Source organism: Nerophis lumbriciformis, linkage group LG17, assembly GCF_033978685.3.
Source record: "Nerophis lumbriciformis linkage group LG17, RoL_Nlum_v2.1, whole genome shotgun sequence".
NCBI lineage: Eukaryota > Metazoa > Chordata > Actinopteri > Syngnathiformes > Syngnathidae > Nerophis > Nerophis lumbriciformis.
This window is the reverse complement of record NC_084564.2, coordinates 10,933,207-10,957,849: the sequence shown is the minus strand read 5'-3', so window position 1 is coordinate 10,957,849 and position 24,643 is coordinate 10,933,207. Positions and strand designations below refer to the sequence as shown.

General features: G+C 42.9%; 2 protein-coding genes across 2 annotated transcripts in view; both read left to right on the top strand.

Moving 5' to 3' along the window:
- The window catches only part of ece2b (endothelin converting enzyme 2b), a 44,621-nt gene extending 22,397 nt beyond the window's left edge, over positions 1–22,224 (top strand). The window contains exons 9-19 of the mRNA XM_061972448.1: positions 4,063–4,205; positions 7,680–7,794; positions 7,873–7,983; positions 14,172–14,270; positions 14,354–14,431; positions 14,897–15,000; positions 16,497–16,607; positions 19,539–19,606; positions 19,686–19,876; positions 21,624–21,719; positions 21,792–22,224. Coding sequence (XP_061828432.1) covers positions 4,063–4,205; positions 7,680–7,794; positions 7,873–7,983; positions 14,172–14,270; positions 14,354–14,431; positions 14,897–15,000; positions 16,497–16,607; positions 19,539–19,606; positions 19,686–19,876; positions 21,624–21,719; positions 21,792–21,968 — 1,293 coding nt within the window. The 3' untranslated portion in view covers positions 21,969–22,224. The remainder of the gene's footprint in view (positions 1–4,062; positions 4,206–7,679; positions 7,795–7,872; positions 7,984–14,171; positions 14,271–14,353; positions 14,432–14,896; positions 15,001–16,496; positions 16,608–19,538; positions 19,607–19,685; positions 19,877–21,623; positions 21,720–21,791) is intronic.
- A 2,028-nt stretch (positions 22,225–24,252) lies between these two features.
- The window catches only part of ano7 (anoctamin 7), a 61,550-nt gene continuing 61,159 nt past the window's right edge, over positions 24,253–24,643 (top strand). The window contains exon 1 of the mRNA XM_061972443.1: positions 24,253–24,621. The gene's annotated coding sequence lies outside the window, so the exon portion shown is untranslated. The remainder of the gene's footprint in view (positions 24,622–24,643) is intronic.

The window sequence follows — 24,643 nt, the reverse complement described above, 5'->3', positions numbered from 1 at the left end:
AAAAAATAATACAAGTATGTATGATTCCTGCTGATATCGTGTCATATCAATATCCGTATCGACCCACACTCGAGGCTTCAATATCAGTATCGTATCGGAAGGGAAAATGTTGGATCGGGACACCCTCAGTTATATTTTCTCCTCCAATATCCAAGCCAGTAAATTTGGGCAATATCGCACCAACAGTACATTTTGGGGTACACAAAGTCCTAAATGAACTTAAACTTAAACTTTCTGTCTTGCCTCTGGTGAGGGCGGTCGCATTTTTTTCCGCTCCCTTCTTCTCCCAGCTTGCTCTCATTTTTTTTTTTTTTTTTTTGTCTGAACTTTTTTGAAGCCTCTTTCTTTGCGCTGGTTTGGGCCGGGCTGTGGCGATTTCTGAACTGAATCGCAAGATGGATCACATCATGGAGAAGCTTGAAAAGAAAAAATGTAATATGAGAGCAGCCAGCATGGACGAATAGAACAGACAAGTCATTGTATTGTCTGCTCGTGGAAAACAAACATCCTAATCTATGATTTTACTCCCTCGAATGGCCTTGACGCTGTGAACAACAGGAACAGGCTGTTCTGAAAACACCCCCGAGGACACCTCAATGATGGACGCTTTTGACCCCCCTCCCTCCTCAACGACACCTGGAGTCGAACTTTTGCTTGCATGCAGAACGGCGTGGCGAAGTTGGTAGAGGGGCCGTGCCAGCAATCGGAGGGTTGCTGGTTACTGGGGTTCAATCCCCACCTTCTACCATCCTGGTCACGTCCGTTGTGTCCTTGGGCAAGACACTTCACCCTTGCTCCTGATGGGTGCTGGTTAGCGCCTTGCATGGCAGCTCCCGCCATCAGTGTGTGAATGGGTGAATGTGGAAATACTGTCAAAGCGCTTTGAGTACCTTGAAGGTAGAAAAGCGCTATACAAGTATAACCCATGTATTTATTTATTTAGCCTATGAACATTACATCATCACACCCAAGACAATGGGCACATACACACACACACCTCCCCTCCCCACGCCTTCACCACCGCTTGTTTCCCCTCGGGGTGATGGACGGCTGGCAGCGCTTCATAGCAGCAGTTGACCTCCAGGGCCCCAACTCCCCGCCCCTCTGTTTCGAGTTGTCGTGATTAAATGTAACGTATTTATGTGTGCATTGCATGGAGGTTTTTTTCCCACTCCAGACTAGGCCCCCTTAGGAGCCCAGTCTAGATTGTATTTTTTTACTCATCTTCTTCCCCAGCGTTTTACCTTTTTCTTATCTTTTACGGGGCGCCTTGTGGCGACCCATCAGCGTTCCTGTTCTGTAACCTTGTACACTGTTTGTTTGTCTAATCTTGAACGGGTTTGTGCTGAAAACATAGTTTCGTTGTACTTGTGCAATGACAATAAAGACCTATTCTGAACGCTAATGCTAGCATGCTAACAGAATGCGTAAAGTACCAAGTTATAGCACTCTGAGGCGTTAAGCTGCAAAATTGGCTAGAGAAAATTAGCATGCTAACGTTAACATGCTAACAGTTAGCATGCGTCAAGTGACTCTAAGGCGTTCAACTGCAAAATTGGCTAAAGAAAATTAGCACGCTAACGTTAACATGCTAACAGTTAGCATGCGTCAAGTGACTCTAAGACAGCGTTTCTCAAAGTGTGGGGCGCGCCCCACTGGTGGGGAATAGAGACATGACAGGTGGGGCGAGGAACGGGAGGAAATTTCACTTTAATTTTTTTTTTTTAATTATTATATTCTTAGATTATTTTTTTTACTATGCTTTCATTTTCTATACACACTGTAAATCACTTTGTGATTCTGTCTGTGAAATCCGCTATATAAATAAATGGAAATTACCGGTACTTATTTTTACTGTAGGCTATATATTTCTCGGTACGAGCGAAAGTTTGACAGACATAGCAACAGTAACTAATGGGGGCGGGGCTAAGCGGAACAAACTTTCGCGCGGATGGGTAGCAGGCTAATGTGTGGATCACAATTACACAAATATATACATTAGTGACTCGCACCTCAAAGGTCGTCGAGCCAGAGCCAGCGCCTGCAGAGAAACAAAAATCTGACGGGCACACACTGTCATTCACCGGGAAGCACTTGCGTCAAGGCAGCTCAGCCCCGAACTCAATGAGGTTTTAACAGATGTGAGCGCGGTAAATTTGATCAAAACACGACCACTGAAAGTGCGACTGTTCTCTGCACTGTGTGAGGAAATGGGAGCTGATCACACAGCCGTGCTGTTTCACAGTGAAGCAAGGTGGCTCTCCTGGGGGAAAGTGCTGTCACTTGCCCTGTCTTGCCAAATGCATAGCTCCTCCTTTTTTTTTGTGCAAAGATTGCAAAGTGGCACTTTTATTGTATTTATTATTGAACTTGATGCAAGTTATTTGATTTATTTTTTAACTTGATGCAAGTTATAACACTTTTTTTATTTTTTATTATTGAACTTGATGCAAGTTATAACACTTTTGTTTTATTTATTATTGAACTTGATGCAAGTTATAACACTTTTTTTGATTTATTATTGAACTTGATGCAAGTTATAACACTTTTGTTTTATTTATTACTGAACTTGATGCAAGTTATAACACTTTTTTTGATTTATTATTGAACTTGATGCAAGTTATTTGATTTATTATTGAACTTGATGCAAGTTATAACACTTTTTTTGATTTATTATTGAACTTGATGCAAGTTATTTGATTTATTATTGAACTTGATGCAAGTTATAACACTTTTATTTGATTTATTATTGAACTTGATGCAAGTTATAACACTTTTTTTTATTATTGAACTTGATGCAAGTTATAACACTTTTGTTTTATTTATTATTGAACTTGATGCAAGTTATAACACTTTTTTTTATTTATTATTGAACTTGATGCAAGTTATTTGATTTATTATTGAACTTGATGCAAGTTATAACACTTTTTTGATTTATTATTGAACGTGATGCAAGTTATAACACTTTTTGATTTATTATTGAACTTGATGCAAGTTATAACACTTTTTTGATTTATTATTGAACTTGATGCAAGTTATAACACTTTTTTTGATTTATTATTGAACTTGATGCAAGTTATAACACTTTTATTTGATTTATTATTGAACTTGATGTAAGTTATAACACTTTTTTTGATTTATTATTGAACGTGATGCAAGTTATAACACTTTTTTTGATTTATTATTGAACTTGATGCAAGTTATAACAGTTTTTTTTATTTATTATTGAACTTGATGCAAGTTATAACACTTTTTTGATTTATTATTGAACGTGATGCAAGTTATAACACTTGTTTTGATTTATTATTGAACGTGATGCAAGTTATAACACTTTTTTTTATTTATTATTGAACTTGATGCAAGTTATAACAGTTTTTTTGATTTATTATTGAACGTGATGCAAGTTATAACACTTTTTTTGATTTATTATTGAACTTGATGCAAGTTATAACAGTTTTTTTTATTTATGATTGAACTTGATGCAAGTTATACCACAGCTGCACAGTTATTTTATTTATTATTGAACTTAATGTTATTTTATGTTATTGAGTTTGAATGTATACAGCTTGATGTTCAATAAATTTGAAAATGTTAAAGCTTGGCATTAGCGCTCTGTTGGGGCGATGGGGGCAGGTGGGGCTTGAAAACTCCCCCTTGTCCAAAGTGGGGGATGACAAAAAAAGTTTGAGAACCACTGCTCTAAGGCGTTTAACTGCAAAATTGGCTAGAGAAAATTAGCACGCTAACGTTAACATGCTAACAGTTAGCATGCGTAAAGTGACTCTAAGGCGTTCAACTGCAAAATTGGCTAGAGAAAATTAGCACGCTAACGTTAACATGCTAACAGTTAGCATGCGTAAAGTGACTCTAAGGCCTTCAACTGCAAAATTGGCTATAATAAGTTAGCATGCTAATAGTTAGCATGCTAACAGTTAGCATGCTAAACTGCAAAATTGGTTAAATCTACGGCAGGTAGAAGAATTAAACGCTCTGCCACTAGAGGGCAGAAGATACATAACTATTGCATCATTTCCATTACCATGACATGGCTGTCATCTTCAGACGCTGGCGCCGGCAGTGGACTGGCTGGACTTCCTGTCGTCGTCTTTGTTGCCTCTGGAACTCAACGACACCGAACCCGTTGTGGTCTACGCCCGGGAATATCTGCAACAAGTCTCAGAACTCATCAACCGGACGGAGCACAGGTGATACACACACACAATCATAATAATCACACAATCATCATACAGTCGTCCCTCGTTTATCGCTGTTAATACACTGTTAATACATCATACTGAACAGCGCCCAATACTACTGTGCTATTGATATTTTTCATGTAAAATTAGCACCAAAAAAAAGTTATCATGCTAACAATTTATATGACTCTGAGGCTTTCGGCTGCAAAATTGGCTAAAAATGTAAGCATGCTAACAATTAGAATATGGCAAGAACCAAGTTATGTGATCCTGAGGCGTTCGGCTGCAAAATTGGCACAAAAAAAGTTAGCACATAACGTTAGCATGCTAACAGTTAACATGTGTCAAGTACTGAATTATATGACTAAAGCGTTCGGCTGCAAAATTGGCTGAAAATGTTAGCATGCTAACAGTTAACACGTGTCAAGTACGAAGTTAAATGAGTCTGTGGCGTTTGACTGCAAAATTTGCACAAAAAAGTTAGCACATAATGTTAGCATGTGTCAAGTACTGAATTATATGGCTAAAGCGTTCAGCTGCAAAATTGGCTGAAAATGTTAGCATGCTAACAGTTGACATGTGTCAAGTACGAAGTTCTATGAGTATGAGGCGTTTGGCTGCAAAATTGGCACAAAAAAGTTAGCACATAATGTTAGCATGTGTCAAGTACTGAAATATATGACTAAAGCGTTCGGCTGCAAAATTGGCTGAAAATGTTAGCATGCTAACAATTAACATGTGTCAAGTACGAAGTTATGAGTCTGAGGCGTTCGATTGCAAAATTGGCACAAAAAAGTTAGCACATAATGTTAGCATGTGTCAAGTACTGAATTATATGACTAAAGCATTCGGCTGCAAAATTGGCTGAAAATATTGGCATGCTAACGGTTAACATGTGTCATGTACAAAGTTTTATGAGTCCGGGTCGTTCGGCTGCAAAATTGGCCCAAAAAAGTTAGCACATAATGTTAGTATGTGTCAAGTACTGAATTATATGACTAAAGCGTTCGGCAGCAAAATTGGCTGAAAAAGTTGGCATGCTAACAGTTAACATGTGTCAAGTACGAAGTTATGAGTCTGAGGTGTTCGGCTTCAAAATTGGCACAAAAAAGTTAGCACATAACGTTAGCATGTGTCAAGTACTGAAATATATGACTGAAGCGTTCGGCTGCAAAATTGGCACATTTTTTTTTAGCACATAACGTTAGCATGTGTCAAGTACTGAAATATATGACTGAAGCGTTCGGCTGCAAAATAGGCTGAAAATGTTAGCATGCTAACAGTTAACATGTGTCAAGTACGAAGTTATGAGTCTGAGGTGTTCGGCTGCAAAATTGGCACAAAAAAGTTAGCACATAACGTTAGCATGTGTCAAGTACTGAAATATATGACTGAAGCGTTCGGCTGCAAAATTGACACATTTTTTAGCACATAACGTTAGCATGTGTCAAGTACTGAAATATATGACTGAAGCGTTCGGCTGCAAAATAGGCTGAAAATGTTAGCATGCTAACAGTTAACATGTGTCAAGTACGAAGTTATGAGTCTGAGGCGTTTGATTGCAAAATTGGCACAAAAAAGTTAGAACATAATGTTAGCATGTGTCAAGTACTGAATTATATGACTAAAGCGTTCGGCTGCAAAATTGGCTGAAAATATTGGCATGCTAACGGTTAACATGTGTCATGTACAAAGTTTTATGAGCCCGAGTCGTTCGGCTGCAAAATTGGCACAAAAAAGTTAGCACATAATGTTAGTATGTGTCAAGTACTGAATTATATGACTAAAGCGTTCGGCTGCAAAATAGGCTGAAAATGTTAGCATGCTAACAGTTAACATGTGTCAAGTACGAAGTTATGAGTCTGAGGTGTTCGGCTGCAAAATTGGCACAAAAAAGTTAGCACATAATGTTAGCATGTGTCAAGTACTGAAATATATGACTAAAGCGTTCGGCTGCAAAATTGGCTGAAAATGTTGGCATGCTAACAGTTAACATGTGTCAAGTACAAAGTTCTATGAGTCTGAGGCGTTCGGCTGCAAAATTGGCACAAAAATGTTAGCACATAACGTTAGCATGTGTCAAGTACTGAAGTATAGGACTAAAGCGTTCGGCAGCAAAATTGGCTGAAAAAGTTGGCATGCTAACGGTTAACGTGTCAAGTACGAAGATCTAAGAGTCTGAGGCGTTTGGCTGCAAAATTGGCACAAAAAAGTTAACACATAACGTTAGCATGTGTCAAGTACTGAAATATATGACTAAAGCGTTCGGCTGCAACATTGGCTGAAAAGGTTGGTATGCTAACGGTTAACATGTGTCATATACGAAGTTATATGAGTCTGAGTCGTTCGGCTGCAAAATTGGCACAAAAAAGTTAGCACATAACGTTAGCATGTGTCAAGTACTGAAATATATGACTAAAGCGTTCGGCTGCAAAATTGGCTGAAAATGTTAGCATGCTAACAGTTAACATGTGTCAAGTACGAAGTTAAATGAGTCTGAGTCGTTCGGCTGCAAAATTGGCACAAAAAAGTTAGCACATAACCTTAGCATGTGTCAAGTACTGAAATATATGACTAAAGCGTTCGGCTGCATAATTGGCTGAAAATGTTAGCATGCTAACAGTTAACATGTGTCAAGTACGAAGTTAAATGAGTCTGAGTCGTTCGGCTGCAAAATTGGCACAAAAAAGTTAGCACATAACGTTAGCATGTGTCAAGTACTGAAATATATGACTAAAGCGTTCAGCAGCAAAATTGGCTGAAAAGGTTGGCATGCTAACAGTTAACACGTGTCATGTACAAAGTTATATGAGTCTGAGGCGTTTGGCTGCAAAATTGGCACAAAAAAGTTAGCATATAAGTTTAGCATGCTAACAGTTAACATGTGTCATGTAGTGAGTTATATGACTAAAGCGTTGGGCTGCAAGACAGTTAGTAATGCTGTCTGAGGCTGAGCCAATCAGGAGCCAACAATGATTGTTTTGGTCTGGAGTGGCCAATACTATTGGACTATTTGATATTTTTACTTCTTTTAGCCATTTTCATGCTTGAAATGCTTAATTTAGGGCAATGGTGAAGTAGAATATACTTTGTTACTAATAGCACAAAGCTAAAAAGGATGTTGTTATCAGATAGTTTGGCATATTTTAATAGACCTACATTGTATTGTTTTTAGTATCTTTCACATTCAATGTGCCCCCCCTCAGCCCTCGCTGGAAAAAGTGTGGACACCCCTGTGGTAGAATTTGCTGGAAAAAAAACACAATGTGTTGAAGCACAATATATGAAGCAAGAAATGGCGAGAAAGGACTGTAATCACGCAATCATTATATCTGCTGCCCCCTTCTGTCAATAACAGTTACTACAGGCACTGATGATGATCTCGGTGTGTGCGTGTGTGTGTGTGTGTGTGTGTGTGTGTGTGTGTGTGTGTGTGTGTGTGTGTGTGTGTGTGTGTGTGTGTGTGTGTGTGTGTGTGTGCAGTCTGTTGAACAATTACATGATATGGACGCTAGTTCAGAAAAGCGTCGCTAGTCTGGATCAACGTTTTGAGAACGCTCAGGATAAACTACTGGAAAGTCTCTACGGGACAAAGAAGGTACTCGCAGCATTTTTACGAGTATTAGTGGAAGTAGTACACTGACGAGTAATGTGTGTGTGTGTGTGTGTGTTGCAGTCGTGCACGCCACGCTGGCAGACGTGTATCGGGAACACTGACGAAACTCTTGGCTTTGCATTGGGGGCGCTCTTTGTCAAAGCCACCTTCGACAAGCACAGCAAGGAGATTGTAAGTCCAAAGGGGTCAAAGGGCATCTGAGGGGTTCAAATGGTGTCTCGGGGGTCTGAAGGGGTCAAAGGGTGTTTGAAGGCGTCTAAGGGCGTCACAGGGGGTCTAAAGGGGTCAAAAGGCATCTAAAGAAGTCAAAGCGGTTCTAAAGTGCATCTATGGGGATCAAAGGGGGTCTGAAGGTGTCTAAGAAGGTCAAAGGGGGTCTAAAGTGCATCTATGGGGTAAAAGGGGGCCTGAAGGCGTCTAAGGGTGTGAAAGGGGGTCAAAAGGCATCTAAAGAAGTAAAAGCGGGTCTAAAGTGCATCTATGGGGATCAAAGGGGGCCTGAAGGCGTCAAAGAAGGTCAAAGGGGGTCTAAAGTGCATCTATGGGGGTATAAGGGGTCTGAAGGCATCAAAGGGGGTCTAAAGTGCATCTAAGGGGGTCAAAAGGGGTCTGAAGTGCATCTAAGGGGGCCAAAGGGGGTCTGAAGTGCATCTAAGGGGGCCAAAGGGGGTTTAAAGTGCATTTAAGAGGGCCACAGGGGGTCTGAAGTGCATCCAAGGGGGCCAAAAGGGGTCTAAAGTGCATCGAAGAGGGCCACAGGGGGTCTAAGGCGCATCTAAGGGGGCTAAAGGTGGTCTAAAGTGCATCTAAGGGGGTCAAAAGGCATTGAAAGGGGGTCTAAAGGTGTCTAAGGGGGTCAAAAGGGGTCTGAAGTGCATCTAAGGGGGCCAAAGGGGGTCTGAAGTGCATCTAAGGGGGCCAAAGAGGGTTTAAAGTGCATCTAAGAGGGCCACAGGGGGTCTTAAGTGCATCTAAGGGGGCCAAAGGGGGTTTAAAGTGAATCTAAGAGGGCCACAGGGGGTCTAAATTGCATCTAAGGGAGTCAAAGAGGGTTTAAAGTGCATCTAAGAGGGTCAAAGGGCATCTAAAGAAGTCAAAGCGGTTCTAAAGTGCATCTATGGGGATCAAAGAGGGTCTGAAGGTGTCTAAGAAGGTCAAAGGGGGTCTAAAGTGCATCTATGGGGACCAAAGGGGGTCTGAAGGTGTCTAAGAAGGTCAAAGGGGGTCTAAAGTGCATCTATGGGTTAAAAGGGGGTCTGAAGGCGTCTAAAGGTGTCAAAGGGGGTCAAAAGGCATCTAAAGAAGTAAAAGCGGGTCTAAAGTGCATCTATGGGGATCAAAGGGGGCCTGAAGGCGTCAAAGAAAGTCAAAGGGGGTCTAAAGTGCATCTATGGGAGTCAAACGGGGTCTGAAGGCGTCTAAGACGGTCAAAGGGGGTCTAAAGTGCATCTAAGGGGGCCAAAGAGGGTTTAAAGTGCATCTAAGAGGGCCACAGGGGGTCTTAAGTGCATCTAAGGGGGCCAAAGGGGGTTTAAAGTGAATCTAAGAGGGCCACAGGGGGTCTAAATTGCATCTAAGGGAGTCAAAGAGGGTGTAAAGTGCATCTAAGAGGGTCAAAGGGCATCTAAAGAAGTCAAAGCGGTTCTAAAGTGCATCTATGGGGATCAAAGAGGGTCTGAAGGTGTCTAAGAAGGTCAAAGGGGGTCTAAAGTGCATCTATGGGGCCCAAAGGGGGTCTGAAGGTGTCTAAGAAGGTCAAAGGGGGTCTAAAGTGCATCTATGGGGACCAAAGGGGGTCTGAAGGTGTCTAAGAAGGTCAAAGGGGGTCTAAAGTGCATCTATGGGGTAAAAGGGGGTCTGAAGGCGTCTAAGGGTGTCAAAGGGGGTCAAAAGGCATCTAAAGAAGTAAAAGCGGGTCTAAAGTGCATCTATGGGGATCAAAGGGGGCCTGAAGGCGTCAAAGAAAGTCAAAGGGGGTCTAAAGTGCATCTATGGGAGTCAAACGGGGTCTGAAGGCGTCTAAGACGGTCAAAGGGGGTCTAAAGTGCATCTATGGGGGTATAAGGGGGTCTGAAGGCGTCAAAGGGGGTCTAAAGTGCATCTAAGGGGGTCAAAAGGGGTCTGAAGTGCATCTAAGGGGGCCAAAGGGGGTCTGAAGTGCATCTAAGGGGGCCAAAAGAGTCTGAAGTGCATCTAAGGGGGCCAAAGAGGGTTTAAAGTGAATCTAAGAGGGCCACAGGGGGTCTAAATTGCATCTAAGGGGGTCAAAGAGGGTTTAAATTGCATCTAAGAGGGTCAAAGGGGGTCTAAAGTGCATCTATGGGGGTGTAAGGGGTCTGAAGGCGTCAAAGGGGGTCTAAAGTGCATCTAAGGGGGTCAAAAGGGGTCTGAAGTGCATCTAAGGGGGCCAAAGGGGGTCTGAAGTGCATCTAAGGGGGCCAAAGGGGGTTTAAAGTGCATTTAAGAGGGCCACAGGGGGTCTGAAGTGCATCCAAGGGGGCCAAAAGGGGTCTAAAGTGCATCGAAGAGGGCCACAGGGGGTCTAAGGCGCATCTAAGGGGGCTAAAGGTGGTCTAAAGTGCATCTAAGGGGGTCAAAAAGCATTGAAAGGGGGTCTAAAGGTGTCTAAGGGGGTCAAAAGGGGTCTGAAGTGCATCTAAGGGGGCCAAAGAGGGTTTAAAGTGCATCTAAGAGGGCCACAGGGGGTCTTAAGTGCATCTAAGGGGGCCAAAGGGGGTTTAAAGTGAATCTAAGAGGGCCACAGGGGGTCTAAATTGCATCTAAGGGAGTCAAAGAGGGTTTAAAGTGCATCTAAGAGGGTCAAAGGGCATCTAAAGAAGTCAAAGCGGTTCTAAAGTGCATCTATGGGGATCAAAGAGGGTCTGAAGGTGTCTAAGAAGGTCAAAGGGGGTCTAAAGTGCATCTATGGGGACCAAAGGGGGTCTGAAGGTGTCTAAGAAGGTCAAAGGGGGTCTAAAGTGCATCTATGGGGTAAAAGGGGGTCTGAAGGCGTCTAAGGGTGTCAAAGGGGGTCAAAAGGCATCTAAAGAAGTAAAAGCGGGTCTAAAGTGCATCTATGGGGATCAAAGGGGGCCTGAAGGCGTCAAAGAAAGTCAAAGGGGGTCTAAAGTGCATCTATGGGAGTCAAACGGGGTCTGAAGGCGTCTAAGACGGTCAAAGGGGGTCTAAAGTGCATCTAAGGGGGCCAAAGAGGGTTTAAAGTGCATCTAAGAGGGCCACAGGGGGTCTTAAGTGCATCTAAGGGGGCCAAAGGGGGTTTAAAGTGAATCTAAGAGGGCCACAGGGGGTCTAAATTGCATCTAAGGGAGTCAAAGAGGGTTTAAAGTGCATCTAAGAGGGTCAAAGGGCATCTAAAGAAGTCAAAGCGGTTCTAAAGTGCATCTATGGGGATCAAAGAGGGTCTGAAGGTGTCTAAGAAGGTCAAAGGGGGTCTAAAGTGCATCTATGGGGTCCAAAGGGGGTCTGAAGGTGTCTAAGAAGGTCAAAGGGGGTCTAAAGTGCATCTATGGGGACCAAAGGGGGTCTGAAGGTGTCTAAGAAGGTCAAAGGGGGTCTAAAGTGCATCTATGGGGTAAAAGGGGGTCTGAAGGCGTCTAAGGGTGTCAAAGGGGGTCAAAAGGCATCTAAAGAAGTAAAAGCGGGTCTAAAGTGCATCTATGGGGATCAAAGGGGGCCTGAAGGCGTCAAAGAAAGTCAAAGGGGGTCTAAAGTGCATCTATGGGAGTCAAACGGGGTCTGAAGGCGTCTAAGACGGTCAAAGGGGGTTTAAAGTGCATCTATGGGGGTATAAGGGGGTCTGAAGGCGTCAAAGGGGGTCTAAAGTGCATCTAAGGGGGTCAAAAGGGGTCTGAAGTGCATCTAAGGGGGCCAAAGGGGGTCTGAAGTGCATCTAAGGGGGCCAAAAGAGTCTGAAGTGCATCTAAGGGGGCCAAAGAGGGTTTAAAGTGAATCTAAGAGGGCCACAGGGGGTCTAAATTGCATCTAAGGGGGTCAAAGAGGGTTTAAATTGCATCTAAGAGGGTCAAAGGGGGTCTAAAGTGCATCTAAGGGGGTCAAAAGGGGTCTGAAGTGCATATAATAGGGCCAAAGGGGGTTTAAAGTGCATCTAAGAGGGCCAAAGGGGGTTTAAAGTGCATCTAAGAGGGCCACAGGGGGTCTGAAGTGCATCTAAGGGGGCCAAAAGGGGTCTAAAGTGCATTGAAGAGGGCCACAGGGGGTCTAAGGCGCATCTAAGGGGGCTAAAGGTGGTCTAAAGTGCATCTAAGGGGGTCAAAAGGCATTGAAGGGGGGTGAAAGGGGGTCTAAAGGTGTCTAAGGGGGTCAAAAGGGGTCTGAAGTGCATCTAAGGGGGCCAAAGGGGGTCTGAAGTGCATCTAAGGGGGAAAATAGGGGTCTGAAGGGCATCTAAGGGGGCCAAAGAGGGTTTAAAGTGCATCTAAGAGGGCCACAGGGGGTCTGAAGTGCATCTAAGGGGGCCAAAGGGGGTTTAAAGTGAATCTAAGAGGGCCACAGGGAGTCTAAATTGCATCTAAGGGGGTCAAAGAGGGTTTAAAGTGCATCTAAGAGGGTCAAAGGGGGTCTAAAGTGCATCTAAGGGGGTCAAAAGGGGTCTGAAGTGCATCTAAGGGGGCCAAAGGGGGTCTGAAGTGCATCTAAGGGGGCCAAAGGGGGTCTGAAGTGCATCTAAGGGGGCCAAAAGGGGTCTGAAGTGCATCTAAGGGAGCCAAAGAGGGATTAAAGTGAATCTAAGAGGGCCACAGGGGGTCTAAATTGCATCTAAGGGGGTCAAAGAGGGTTTAAAGTGCATCTAAGAAGGTCAAAGGGGGTCTAAAGTGCATCTAAGGGGGTCAAAAGGGGTCTGAAGTGCATCTAAGGGGACCTAAAGGGGTCTAAAGTGCATATAAGAGGGCCAAAGGGGGTTTAAAGTGCATCTAAGAGGGCTACAGGGGGTCTGAAGTGCATCTAAGGGGGCCAAAAGGGGTCTAAAGTGCATCTAAGAGGGCCACAGGGGGTCTAAAGCGCATTTAAGGGGGCTAAAGGTGGTCTAAAGTGCATCTAAGGGGGTCAAAAGGCATCGGAGAGGGGTGAAAGGTGGTCTAAAGGTGTCTAAGGGGGTCAAAAGGGGTCTGAAGTGCATCTAAGGGGGCCAAAGGGGGTCTGAAGTGCATCTAAGGGGGCCAATAGGGGTCTGAAGTGCATCTAAGGGGGCCAAAGGGGGTCTGAAGGTATGAAAGGGTGTCTAACGGGTCAAATGGGAATATTAGGGTGTCAGTGGGGTCTAAAAAGGGTGAAATGTCATCTAAAGAGGTCAAATGACATCTGAAAGGGTCAAACAGTGTCTAAGGGGTCTAAATGGGTCAAACAGTGTCTGAAGGCGTTTAAGGGCATAACAGGGCATCTAAGGGTCTTAAAGGGCTCAAGGGACGTCTAAGTGGGTCTAAAGTGCATCTAAGTGGGTCAAAGAGGGTCTGAAGGCGTCTAAGGGCATCAAAGGGTGTCTATGGGTTGAGAAAGGGCATCCAAGGGTCTAAAAGGGGGTCTAAAGAGGTTAAAAGGCATATGAAAGTGTCTGAAGGCATCTAAGGGGGTCTGAGGGTTCTAAAGGGCTCAAAGGATCTGCAAGGGGGTCTTAAGGGCTCAAAAGCCATCTAAGGGAGTCTTAAGTGCATCTAAGGAGTTAAAGGGTGTCTGAAGTGCATCTAAGGCGATCAAAAGAGGTCTGAAGGCGTCTAAGGGGGTGAAAGGGAATCTTAAGGGCTCAAAGGGGGTCTGAAGGCGTCTAAGGGGGTCAAGGGGGATCTTAAGGAGTGAAAGGGGGTCTGAAGGCGTCGAAGGGGTTCAGATTTTAAAGAGTTAAAGGGGGTCTGAAGTGCATCTAAGGCGATCAAAAGGGGTCTGAAGGCATCTAAGGGGGTCAAAGGGGATCTTAAGGGGTCAAAGGGGGTCTGAAGGCGTCTAAGGGGGTCAAAGGGGGTCTTAAGGGGTGAAAGGGGGTCTGAAGGCGTCGAAGGGGTTCAGATCTTAAGGAGTTAAAGGGGGTCTGAAGTGCATCTAAGGCGATCAAAAGGGGTCTGAAGGTGTCTAAGGGGGTCAAAAGGGATCTTAAGGGGTCAAAGGGGGTCTGAAGGCGTCCTGAAGACGTCTAAGGGGGTCAAAGGGGATCTTAAGGGGTCAAAGGGGGTCTGAAGGCGTCGAACTGCATGAAAGAGCAACTAAGGGGTTTAAAGGGCGTCAAATGGGATGAAAGTAGGTTTTAGGGGGTCAAAGGACATCTGAAGGGGTCAAAGGGGTCCAAATGTTCTGTGCTTACCTGGTCGGGTGTTGTTGTTTTTTGTCAGGCTGAGGAGATGATAAACGAAATCCGTGCCGCATTCAAACATGCTTTGGATCGACTCAACTGGATGGATGACAACACCAGACAAGCTGCTAAAGACAAGGCACACACACACACACACTCACGCACACAGACACACACAAAAGTTAAGCAGTGCTTACAGGTGTGTGTTCATTGTGTCATCAGGCCGACTCTATTTACGACATGATCGGCTTCCCAGAATTTATAATGGACCCCAAAGAACTGGACGACGTTTATGACGGGGTGAGTGACATCCTGTCATGTGTGACGGGGTGAGTGACATCCTGTCATGTGTGACGGGGTGAGTGACATCCTGTCATGTGTGACGGGGTGAGTGACATCCTGTCATGTGTGACGGGGTGAGTGACATCCTGTCATGTGTGACGGGGTGAGTGACATCCTGTCATGTGTGACGGGGTGAGTGACATCCTGTCATGTGTGACGGGGTGAGTGACATCCTGTCATGTGACGGGGTGAGTGACATCCTGTCATGTGTGACGGGGTGAGTGACTTCCTGTCATGTGACGGGGTGAGTGACATCCTGTCATGTGTGACGGGGTGAGTGACATCCTGTCATGTGTGACAGGGTGAGTGACATGTGTGACGGGGTGAGTGACATCATGTCATGTGTGACGGGGTGAGTGACATCCTGTCATGTGACCACAGAGAGACGGAAGACATGTTTTCTTTATTTCTTCTGTGTTCCAGTACGACGTGTCAGATGACAGTTTCTTTTTGAACATGCTCAACTTTTACAACTTCTCCTCACGCGTCATGGCCGACCAACTGAGGAAGACTCCCAACAAAGACCAGTGAGAACACACTGATACACACACACTACACACACTACTACACACTACAACAACCACTACTACACACTACAAGCCACTACTACACTACAACACACTACTGCACTACAACACACTACTGCACTTCAACACACTACTACACTACAATCCACTACTACACTACAATCCACTACTACACTACAATCCACTACTACACTACAACACACTACTGCACTTCAACACACTACTACACTACAATCCACTACTACACTACAATCCACTACAACACACTACTGCACTTCAATCCACTACTACACTACAATCCACTACTACACTACAACACACTACTGCACTTCAACACACTACTGCACTTCAACACACTACTGCACTACAACACACTACGACACTACAATCCACTACTACACTACAATCCACTACTACACTACAACACACTACTGCACTTCAACACACTACTGCATTTCAACACACTACTGCACTACAACACACTACTACACTACAACACACTACTACACTACAACACACTACTACACTACAATATACTACTACACTAAATAACACAACTACACTACAATCCACTACTACACTACAATCCACTACTACACTACAATCCACTACTACACTACAACGCACTACTACACTACAAAACACTACTACTCTACAACACACTACTACACTACAACAGACAATTACACTACAACAGACAATTACACTACAACACACTACTACACTACAACGCACTACTACACTACAAAACACTACTACTCTACAACACACTACTACACTACAACAGACAATTACACTACAACACACTACTACACTACAACACACTACTACACTACAACACACTACTACACTACAACGCACTACTACACTACAAAACACTACTACTCTACAACACACTACTACACTACAACACACTACTACACTACAAAACACTACTACTCTACAACACACTAATATACTGTAAAACACTACAACACACTACTACCCTACAACACACTACTACACTACAACACACTACTACACTACAACACACTAATATACTGTAAAACACTACTACACAATACAAAACACTACTACACACTACTACCCTACTATCGGAGAAGCTTACCGCTCTGCAAGGCCAAATTATGATTTGAGAGCCAGAATGAAGAATTAGACCAGGCTTATCCACTGGAATGTTTGCCCGCCCCAACCAAAACAATCCTGACCTACAATTGGGCTCCCTTTGCAAGTGGTCTTGGCAAGGTCGTGCTGTGAACATCCCAGCGAGACTAAAGACGCTCTGAAACCCTCTCCGCCTTCTCGGAGAACACCTGGGATGTTGTCTCTGTTGGCCTCCGGGCTTATGGGCAAAACACGCACCCTTGGACCGCTACGACACAGACACAGGAACTTTATACTGCTTGTCTACTTTTGGAGAACAGGCGACACACAGCAGACATCAAACCACTGAAGATTGTCTTTTCCTCCCCTTGTCTCCTCCCGCCTGGCGCCAGGTGGAGCATGACTCCGCCCACAGTCAACGCCTACTACATGCCCACCAAGAACGGCATCGTCTTCCCAGCCGGGATCCTTCAAGCTCCGTTCTACGCTCGAGATCACCCCAAGTCAGTTTGTCTCTTTTTCCTACCCCTGAAGTCTTTGAAGTCGCTACTATTGAAGATGTCCGATAATAACTTTTTTGCCCATATTCCGATATTGTCCAACTCTTAATTACCGATTCTGATATCAACCGATACCGATATATACAGTCGTGGAATGAACACATTATTATGCCTAATTTTGTTGTGATGCCCCGCTGGATGCATTAAACAATGTAACAAGGTTTTACAAAATAAATCAACTCAAGTTATGGAAAATAATGCCAACATGGCACTGCCATATTTATTATTGAAGTCACAAAGTGCATTATTTTTTTTAACATGCCTCAAAACAGCAGCTTGGAATTTGGGACATGCTCTCCCTGAGAGAGCATGAGGAGGTTGAGGTGGACGGGGGGGGTATATATTGTAGCGTCCCGGAAGAGTTAGTGCTGCAAGGGGTTCTTGGTATTTGTTCTGTTGTGTTTGGTCCGGTGGCCATGGATGAAGTGCTGGCTGTCCAGAGTCGGGACCCGGGGTGGACCGCTCGCCTGTGCATCGGTTGGGGACATCTTTGCACTGCTGACCCGTCTCCGCTCGGGATGGTCTCCTGCTGGCCCCACTATGGACTGGACTCTCACTATTATGTTAGATCCACTATGGACTGGACTCTCACTATTATGTTAGATCCACTATGGACTGGACTCTCACTATTATGCCAGATCCACTATGGACTGGACTCACACACTATTATGCCAGATCCACTATGGACTGGACTCTCACACTATTATGCCAGATCCACTATGGACTGGACTCACACACTATTATGTTAGATCCACTATGGACTGGACTCTCACTATTATGTTAGATCCACTATGGACTGGACTCTCACTATTATGTTAGATCCACTATGGACTGGACTCTCACACTATTATGTTAGGTCCACTATGGACTGGACTCTCACTATTATGTTAGATCCACTATGGACTGGACTCTCACTGTTATGTTAGATCCACTATGGACTGGACTCTCACTATTATGTTAGATCCACTATGGACTGGACTCTCACTAGTATGTTAGATCCACTATGGACTGGACTCTCACACTATTATGTTAGATCCACTATGGACTAACATAATATAATAATTCCACTATGGACTGGACTCTCACACTATTATGTTAGGTCCACTATGGACTGGACTCTCACTATTATGTTAGATCCACAATGGACTGGACTCTCACACTATTATGTTAGATCCACTATCGACTGGACTCTAACTATAATGTTAGAGCCACTATGGACTGGACTCTCACTATTATGTTAGATCCACTATAGACTGGACTCTCACACTATTATGTTAGATCCACTATGGACTGGACTCTCACTATTATGTTAGATCCACTATGGACTGGGCTCTCACACTAGTATGTTAGATCCACTATGGACTGGACTCTCACACTATTATGTTAGATCCACTATGGACTGGACTCTCACACTATTATGTTAGATCCACTATGGACTGGACTCTCACACTATTATGTTAGATCCACTATGGACTGGACTCTCACTATTATGTTAGATCCACTATGGACTGGACTCTCACTATTATGTTAGATCCACTATGGACTGGACTCTCACTATTATGTTAGATCCACTATGGACTGGACTCTCACTATTATGTTAGATCTACTATGGACTGGACTCTCACTATTATGTTAGATCCACTATGGACTGGACTCTCACTATTATGTTAGATCCACTATGGACTGGACTCTCACACTATTATGTTAGATCCACTATGGACTGGACTCTCACACTATTATGTTAGGTCCACTATGGACTGGACTCTTACTATTATGTTAGATCCACTATGGACTGGACTCTCACACTATTATGTTAGATCCACTATGGACTGGACTCACACTATTATGTTAGATCCACTATGGACTGGACTCTCACACTATTATGTTAGATCCACTATGGACTGGACTCACACTATTATGTTAGATCCACTATGGACTGGACTCTCACTATTATGTTAGATCCACTATGAACTGGACTCTCACTATTATGTTAGATCCACTATGGACTGGACTCTCACACTATTATGTTAGATCCACTATGGACTGGGCTCTCACTATTATGTTAGATCCACTATGGACTGGACTCTCACTATTATGTTAGATCCACTATGGACTGGACTCTCACTATTATGTTAGATCCACTATGGACTGGACTCTCACTATTATGTTAGATCCACTATGGACTGGACTCTCACACTATTATGTTAGATCCACTATGGACTGGGCTCTCACACTATTATGTTAGATCCACTATGGACTGGACTCTCACTATTGTGTTAAATCCACTATGGACTGGACTCTCACTATTATGTTAAATCCATTATGGAGTGGACTTTCACAACATTATGTCAGACCTACTCGACGTCCATTGCACCAGGTCTCCCCTAGAGAGAGGGTTGGGGGGTTACCCACATTTGCGGTCCTCTCCAAGGTTTCTCATAGTCATTCTCATCGACGTCCCACTGGGTTGTGAGTTTTTCCTTGCCCTGATGTGGGCGCTGAGCCGCGGATGTCGTTGTGGCTTGTGCAGCCCTTTGAGACACTTGTGATTTAGGGCTATATAAATAAACATTGATTGAAACATTGAGTGTTTATGTTGTGTTACGGTGCGGATGTTCTCCCGAAATGTGTTTGTCATTCTTGTTTGGTGTGGGTTCACAGTGTGGGCGCATATTTGTAACAGTGTTAAAGTTGTTTATACAGCCACCCTCAGTGTGACCTGTATGGTTGTTTACCAAATATGCCTTTCATTCACTTGTGTGTGTGAAAAGCTGATATTATCGGACATCTCTAGTTACCATGCTTCGTTTCGGCGAAGTCCGGTTCGCGGACCGGTACTCCATTTGTGCACTGTTTTGTGTGTCTTTGCTGCAGGGCGTTGAACTTCGGGGGCATCGGGGTGGTCATGGGCCACGAGCTCACGCACGCCTTCGACGACCAAGGTGAGTGCGGGACCGGGCCCCGGGTGGGGGGGTTGCAAAGACCGAAGACAAAACGAGCGACACTCTGAACTGGGCGCAGGTCGAGAGTACGACAAGGAGGGCAACTTGAAGCCGTGGTGGCGGAACTCGTCTGTGGACGCCTTCCGGCAGAAGACTGAGTGCATGGTGGACCAGTACAACAGCTACACGGTCAACGGCGAGCACGTCAACGGGAAACAGACGCTGGGGGAGAACATCGCCGACAACGGAGGCCTGAAGGCCGCCTACAACGTTAGTGACCTGGACTCGCCGCGCGGAGACGCGAAAACACCGCACACGGGGGCGCAGGGACGATGAAACCGGAACTACACAAATATGTCTTCGCTAATCACAATCAGGGGCGGCCCGTGGCACGCGGTTATTTGGGGCCAAGGTTTAAAGATTTTCGGTTTTTAGATATGGCATAATAAAACCGTTTTTATCAAATTCGGCACCAATGATTGTCACACACACACTAGGTGTGGCGAAATTATTCTCTGCATGTGACCCGTCACCCTTGATCACCCCCTGTGAGGAGAGGGGAGCAGTGAGCAGCAGCGGTGGCCACGCCTGGGAATAATTTATGGTGATTTAACCCCCAATTCCAACCCTTGATGCTGAGTGCCAAGCAGGGAGGTAATGGCTCCCATTTTTAAAGTCTTTGGTATGACTCGTTCGGGGTTTGAACTCATAACCTACCGATCTCAGGGCGGACACTCGAACCACTAGGCCACTGAGTTAAGTTAAGTTAAAAGTTAAGTTAAAGTTAAAAGTTAAAGTACGTTGTGAGTTCAAACCCCGGCCGAGTCATACCAAAGACTATAAAAATGGGAGCCATTACCTCCCTGCTTGGCACTCAGCATCAAGGGTTGGAATTGGGGGTTAAATCACCAAGAATAATTCCCGGGCGCGGCTACCGCTGCTGCTCACTGCTCCCCTCACCTCCCAGGGGGTGATCAAGGGTGATGGGTGAAATGCAGAGAATAATTTCGCCACACCTAGTGTGTGTGTGACAATCATTGGTACTTTACCTGATGATAATATTCATAATGATGATAATAATAATAAGAATGATGATAATAAAGACAATGATAGTAATATCAAAAATGATGATAATAATGATGATAATAATAATGACAATAATAATGATTATAATAAAGACAATGATAGTAATAGTAATAATGATGATACTAATAATGACAATAATAAGTAATAATAATGATGATAATAATAAAGACAATAGTAATAATAATGATACTAATAATGACAATAATAATTATAACAATGATAATAATAATAATGATAATAACAATGACAATAACTATGATGATAAGACGTGTATAAAGACGTGTATAAAGACGTGTATAAAGACAATAATAGTGTTAACATGAATAATTATGATAATATTCATAATGGTGATAATATTAAAATGATGATAATAATAATTATGATAGTAATATGACAATAATAATGATAATGTAATAATGATTATAATAATAAGACAATGATAGTAATAATATTAAAAATGATGATAATAATAATAATGATGATAATAATAATGATGGTGATAATAAAGACAATAATATTAATAATAATAAAAATGTTGATATAATAATAATAATAATGCTGATAATATTAATAATTACAATAATAATGATGATGTAATAATGATTATAATAATAAAGATAATACTATTAAAAATGATAATAATGATGATGATAATAATGATGATGTAATGTTTATAATAATAAAGACAATGATAGTAATAATATAAAAAATTATGATAATAATAATAATGATGATGTAATAATGTTTATAATAAAGACAATGATAGTAATAATATAAACAATTTATAATAATGATGATGATGATAATAATAAAGACAATAATAGTAATAATATTAAAAATTATGATGATAATAATGACAATAATAATATTAATCAGCCACAAATAAATGTTATTGTGTGCCTGATCTGAGTGAAGAGTTGTTTGTCTGCAGGCCTACCAGATGTGGGTCCACAAGAACGGAGACGAGAAGAGACTCCCTGCTGTCAACCTGACCAACGACCAGCTCTTCTTCGTTGGTTTTGCTCAGGTGAGGACCAGGACACGTTGTTTACCGGAGAAAGTCTCTGGGGCGTGACCAAGGACCCGCTCTGTTTACCAGGTGTGGTGCTCGGTTCGAACGCCGGAGAGCGCTCACGAGGGCTTGGTGACCGACCCCCACAGCCCGCCTCGATACCGCGTCATCGGCACGCTCACCAACTCTCCGGACTTCAGCCGCCATTTTAACTGCCCCTCGGGCACGCCCATGAACACCGGCAGGCGCTGCGAGGTGTGGTAGGCGCGCCTGCCGGCGTGGCTTGGTCTGTCCGTGAGCGTGGCGCTTGAATTAAAAGTGGATGCGGATTAGTTTTAACGAGGTGTTAATGAAGCGGCTACGGTATTTACTTCCTGTCTGGGAAGAAGATGGACGCGGTGGACGTCACCTCTTTGGACTGATGAAGATGACGATGAAGATTTCATACTTTCATGTAACTCTCTTCCTGATGACGTCACTGTGATGATGGAAATATGAACTCTTACAATCTGAGTCCAGACTCCGCTCCTGTTTCACTCGCCAGCTCCACAGGTCACCCCGAGTACTGCAGGCTCTGGAAATACTTGGTAGATTTTTTTTACTTAGTAGACTTTTTTTTACTTAGTAGTCTTTTTTTACTTAGTAGATTTTTTTTACTTAGTAGTCTTTTTTAACTTAGTAGACTTTTTTTTTACTTAGTAGTCTTTTTTTAACTTAGTAGACTTTTTTTTACTTAGTAGTCTTTTTTTACTTAGTAGACTTTTTTTTACTTAGTAGTCTTTTTTACTTAGTAGACTTTTTTTTACTTAGTAATCTTTTTTAACTTAGTAGACTTTATTTTACTTAGTAGTCTTTTTTTACTTAGTAGACTTTTTTTACTTAGTAGTCTTTTTTACTTAGTAGACTTTTTTTTACTTAGTAGTCTTTTTTTTAACTTAGTAGACTTTTTTTAATCAAATTTTTTTAGTTTTCAATTTGTCCACACATTTCAAATCTTTATTGCAGTGTAGTTTAGAAATGACAGTGTCAAAACATGAATAATTCAAATGAATAATTAGCACTTAAGATAGCCAGCGTATAGTACTCTAATTGCCAGCTAACGATTAGGGGGCCAGTTGTCAGCTAGCGACTAACGTACCAGTTGTTAACTAAAGATTCGGATGGTAGTTGCTAGCTAGTGAATTAGCGCGGCAGTTCCCAGCTAACAATTAGCGTGCTAGTTGTCAGCTATCGATTAGTGAGACTTTTGCCAGCTAGCGATTAGCGTGGTAGTTTTTTCAATTAGTGCGCCAATTGTTAGCTAAAGATTCGGATGGTAGTTGCTAGATAGTGATTAGCACATCAGTTGCCAGCTAACATTTAGGGTATTTGCTGCTGGATAGCGATTAGCGTGCCAGTTGCCAGCTAGCGATTAGTGTGCTAGTTGTCAGCTTGTGATTATTGCGCCTTTGGCCAGCCAGCAAAAAAAACATATATAAGTCGCACTGGAGTATAAGTCGCATTTTTGGGAAAAATTTATTTGATTAGACCCAACACCATACTTGCCAACCTTGAGACCTCCGATTTCGGGAGGTGGGGGGGTGGGAGTGGGGGCGTGGTCGGTGGTGGGGCGGGGCGTGGTTGGGGGCGTGGTTAAGAGGGGAGGAGTATATTGACAGCTAGAATTCACCAAGTCAAGTATTTCATACATATATATACTGTGTATATATATATATATATATATATATATATATATATACATATATATATATATATATATATAGATATCTACATCCTGAAAATATGCAAACAAAACTGTGTTTAGATAATTGATACTTCAAACTTGTATAAATATAACATGAATATAACATAACTTGGCTTCTGAGAGCTTCAAAATGTAATGAATAAAATGCTAAAGTTGTTGATAAACAAGCAATTATTTTAATAATTAAATATGGTCATTTTAAATGAATTATTAAGATAATTTAAAATTAACTATTTCAAATATGTTTATTTTAATGTACCGGTATAATTCTATGGCTGAAATTAGGAGTCAGAAAAAATACAAATAAAAATACAATTAATTTTGATGTTTTTAGCAAAATGTAGTAAATATTTATTTAGTTTTGTTTTTTTTACATTAATAAATATATTTATTTCTAGGTAAGATAAACATAATAATACAATGTATCTCTAGTCTGGATGATTTAGTTCTTGTCACCCTGTTGTCCTCCCTCGTGAAAAAAAGGCTGTCCTCACTCAGGTCCGCATGGAGCTGGAGGGGGCGTGGCCTCCAGCGCCGGCTGAAAATCGGGAGATTTTCGGGAGATTATTTGTCCTGGGAGGTTTTCGGGCGAAGCGCTGAATTTCGGGAGTCTCCCGGAAAATTCGGGAGGGTTGGCAAGTATGCCCAACACCAAGAATAGACATTTGAAAGGCAATTTAAAATAAATAAAGAATAGTGAACAACAGGCTGAATAAGTGTACGTTATATGAGGCATAAATAACCAACTGGTATGTTAACGTAACATATTATGGTAAGAGTCATTCAAATAACTATAACATTTAGAGTCTCCAAGGCCAAAGAAGAACCAGGAGAAGATGCAGAACTACTTAATGTCACAGTCAGGCCAGCAGAGGGCGCTGTTTATAGGACACTTATAAACTGTGTCCTGTGGGTGTGTCCCTCACTCGCACACGTCCAACCCCTCTACATTAAAAAGGCCCAATCAGAAATAGGTGGGCGGGGCCTGTGTATGGGCGGGGCTAGTAAGCAGACTGGGGTCCACTGCTGAAGTCACAACAGCTGTTATCTCACCTGAAGACATGTCCACCTGAGGACTCACCCACTTGAGGATTAGTCCACTCCCGGACCGGTCCGCCTGAGAACTGCTCCCACCCGAATCCTCGTCCACCGGAGGACTGGCCAGGGTGAGCGGTGAGTCGGTACTTTTGATGTC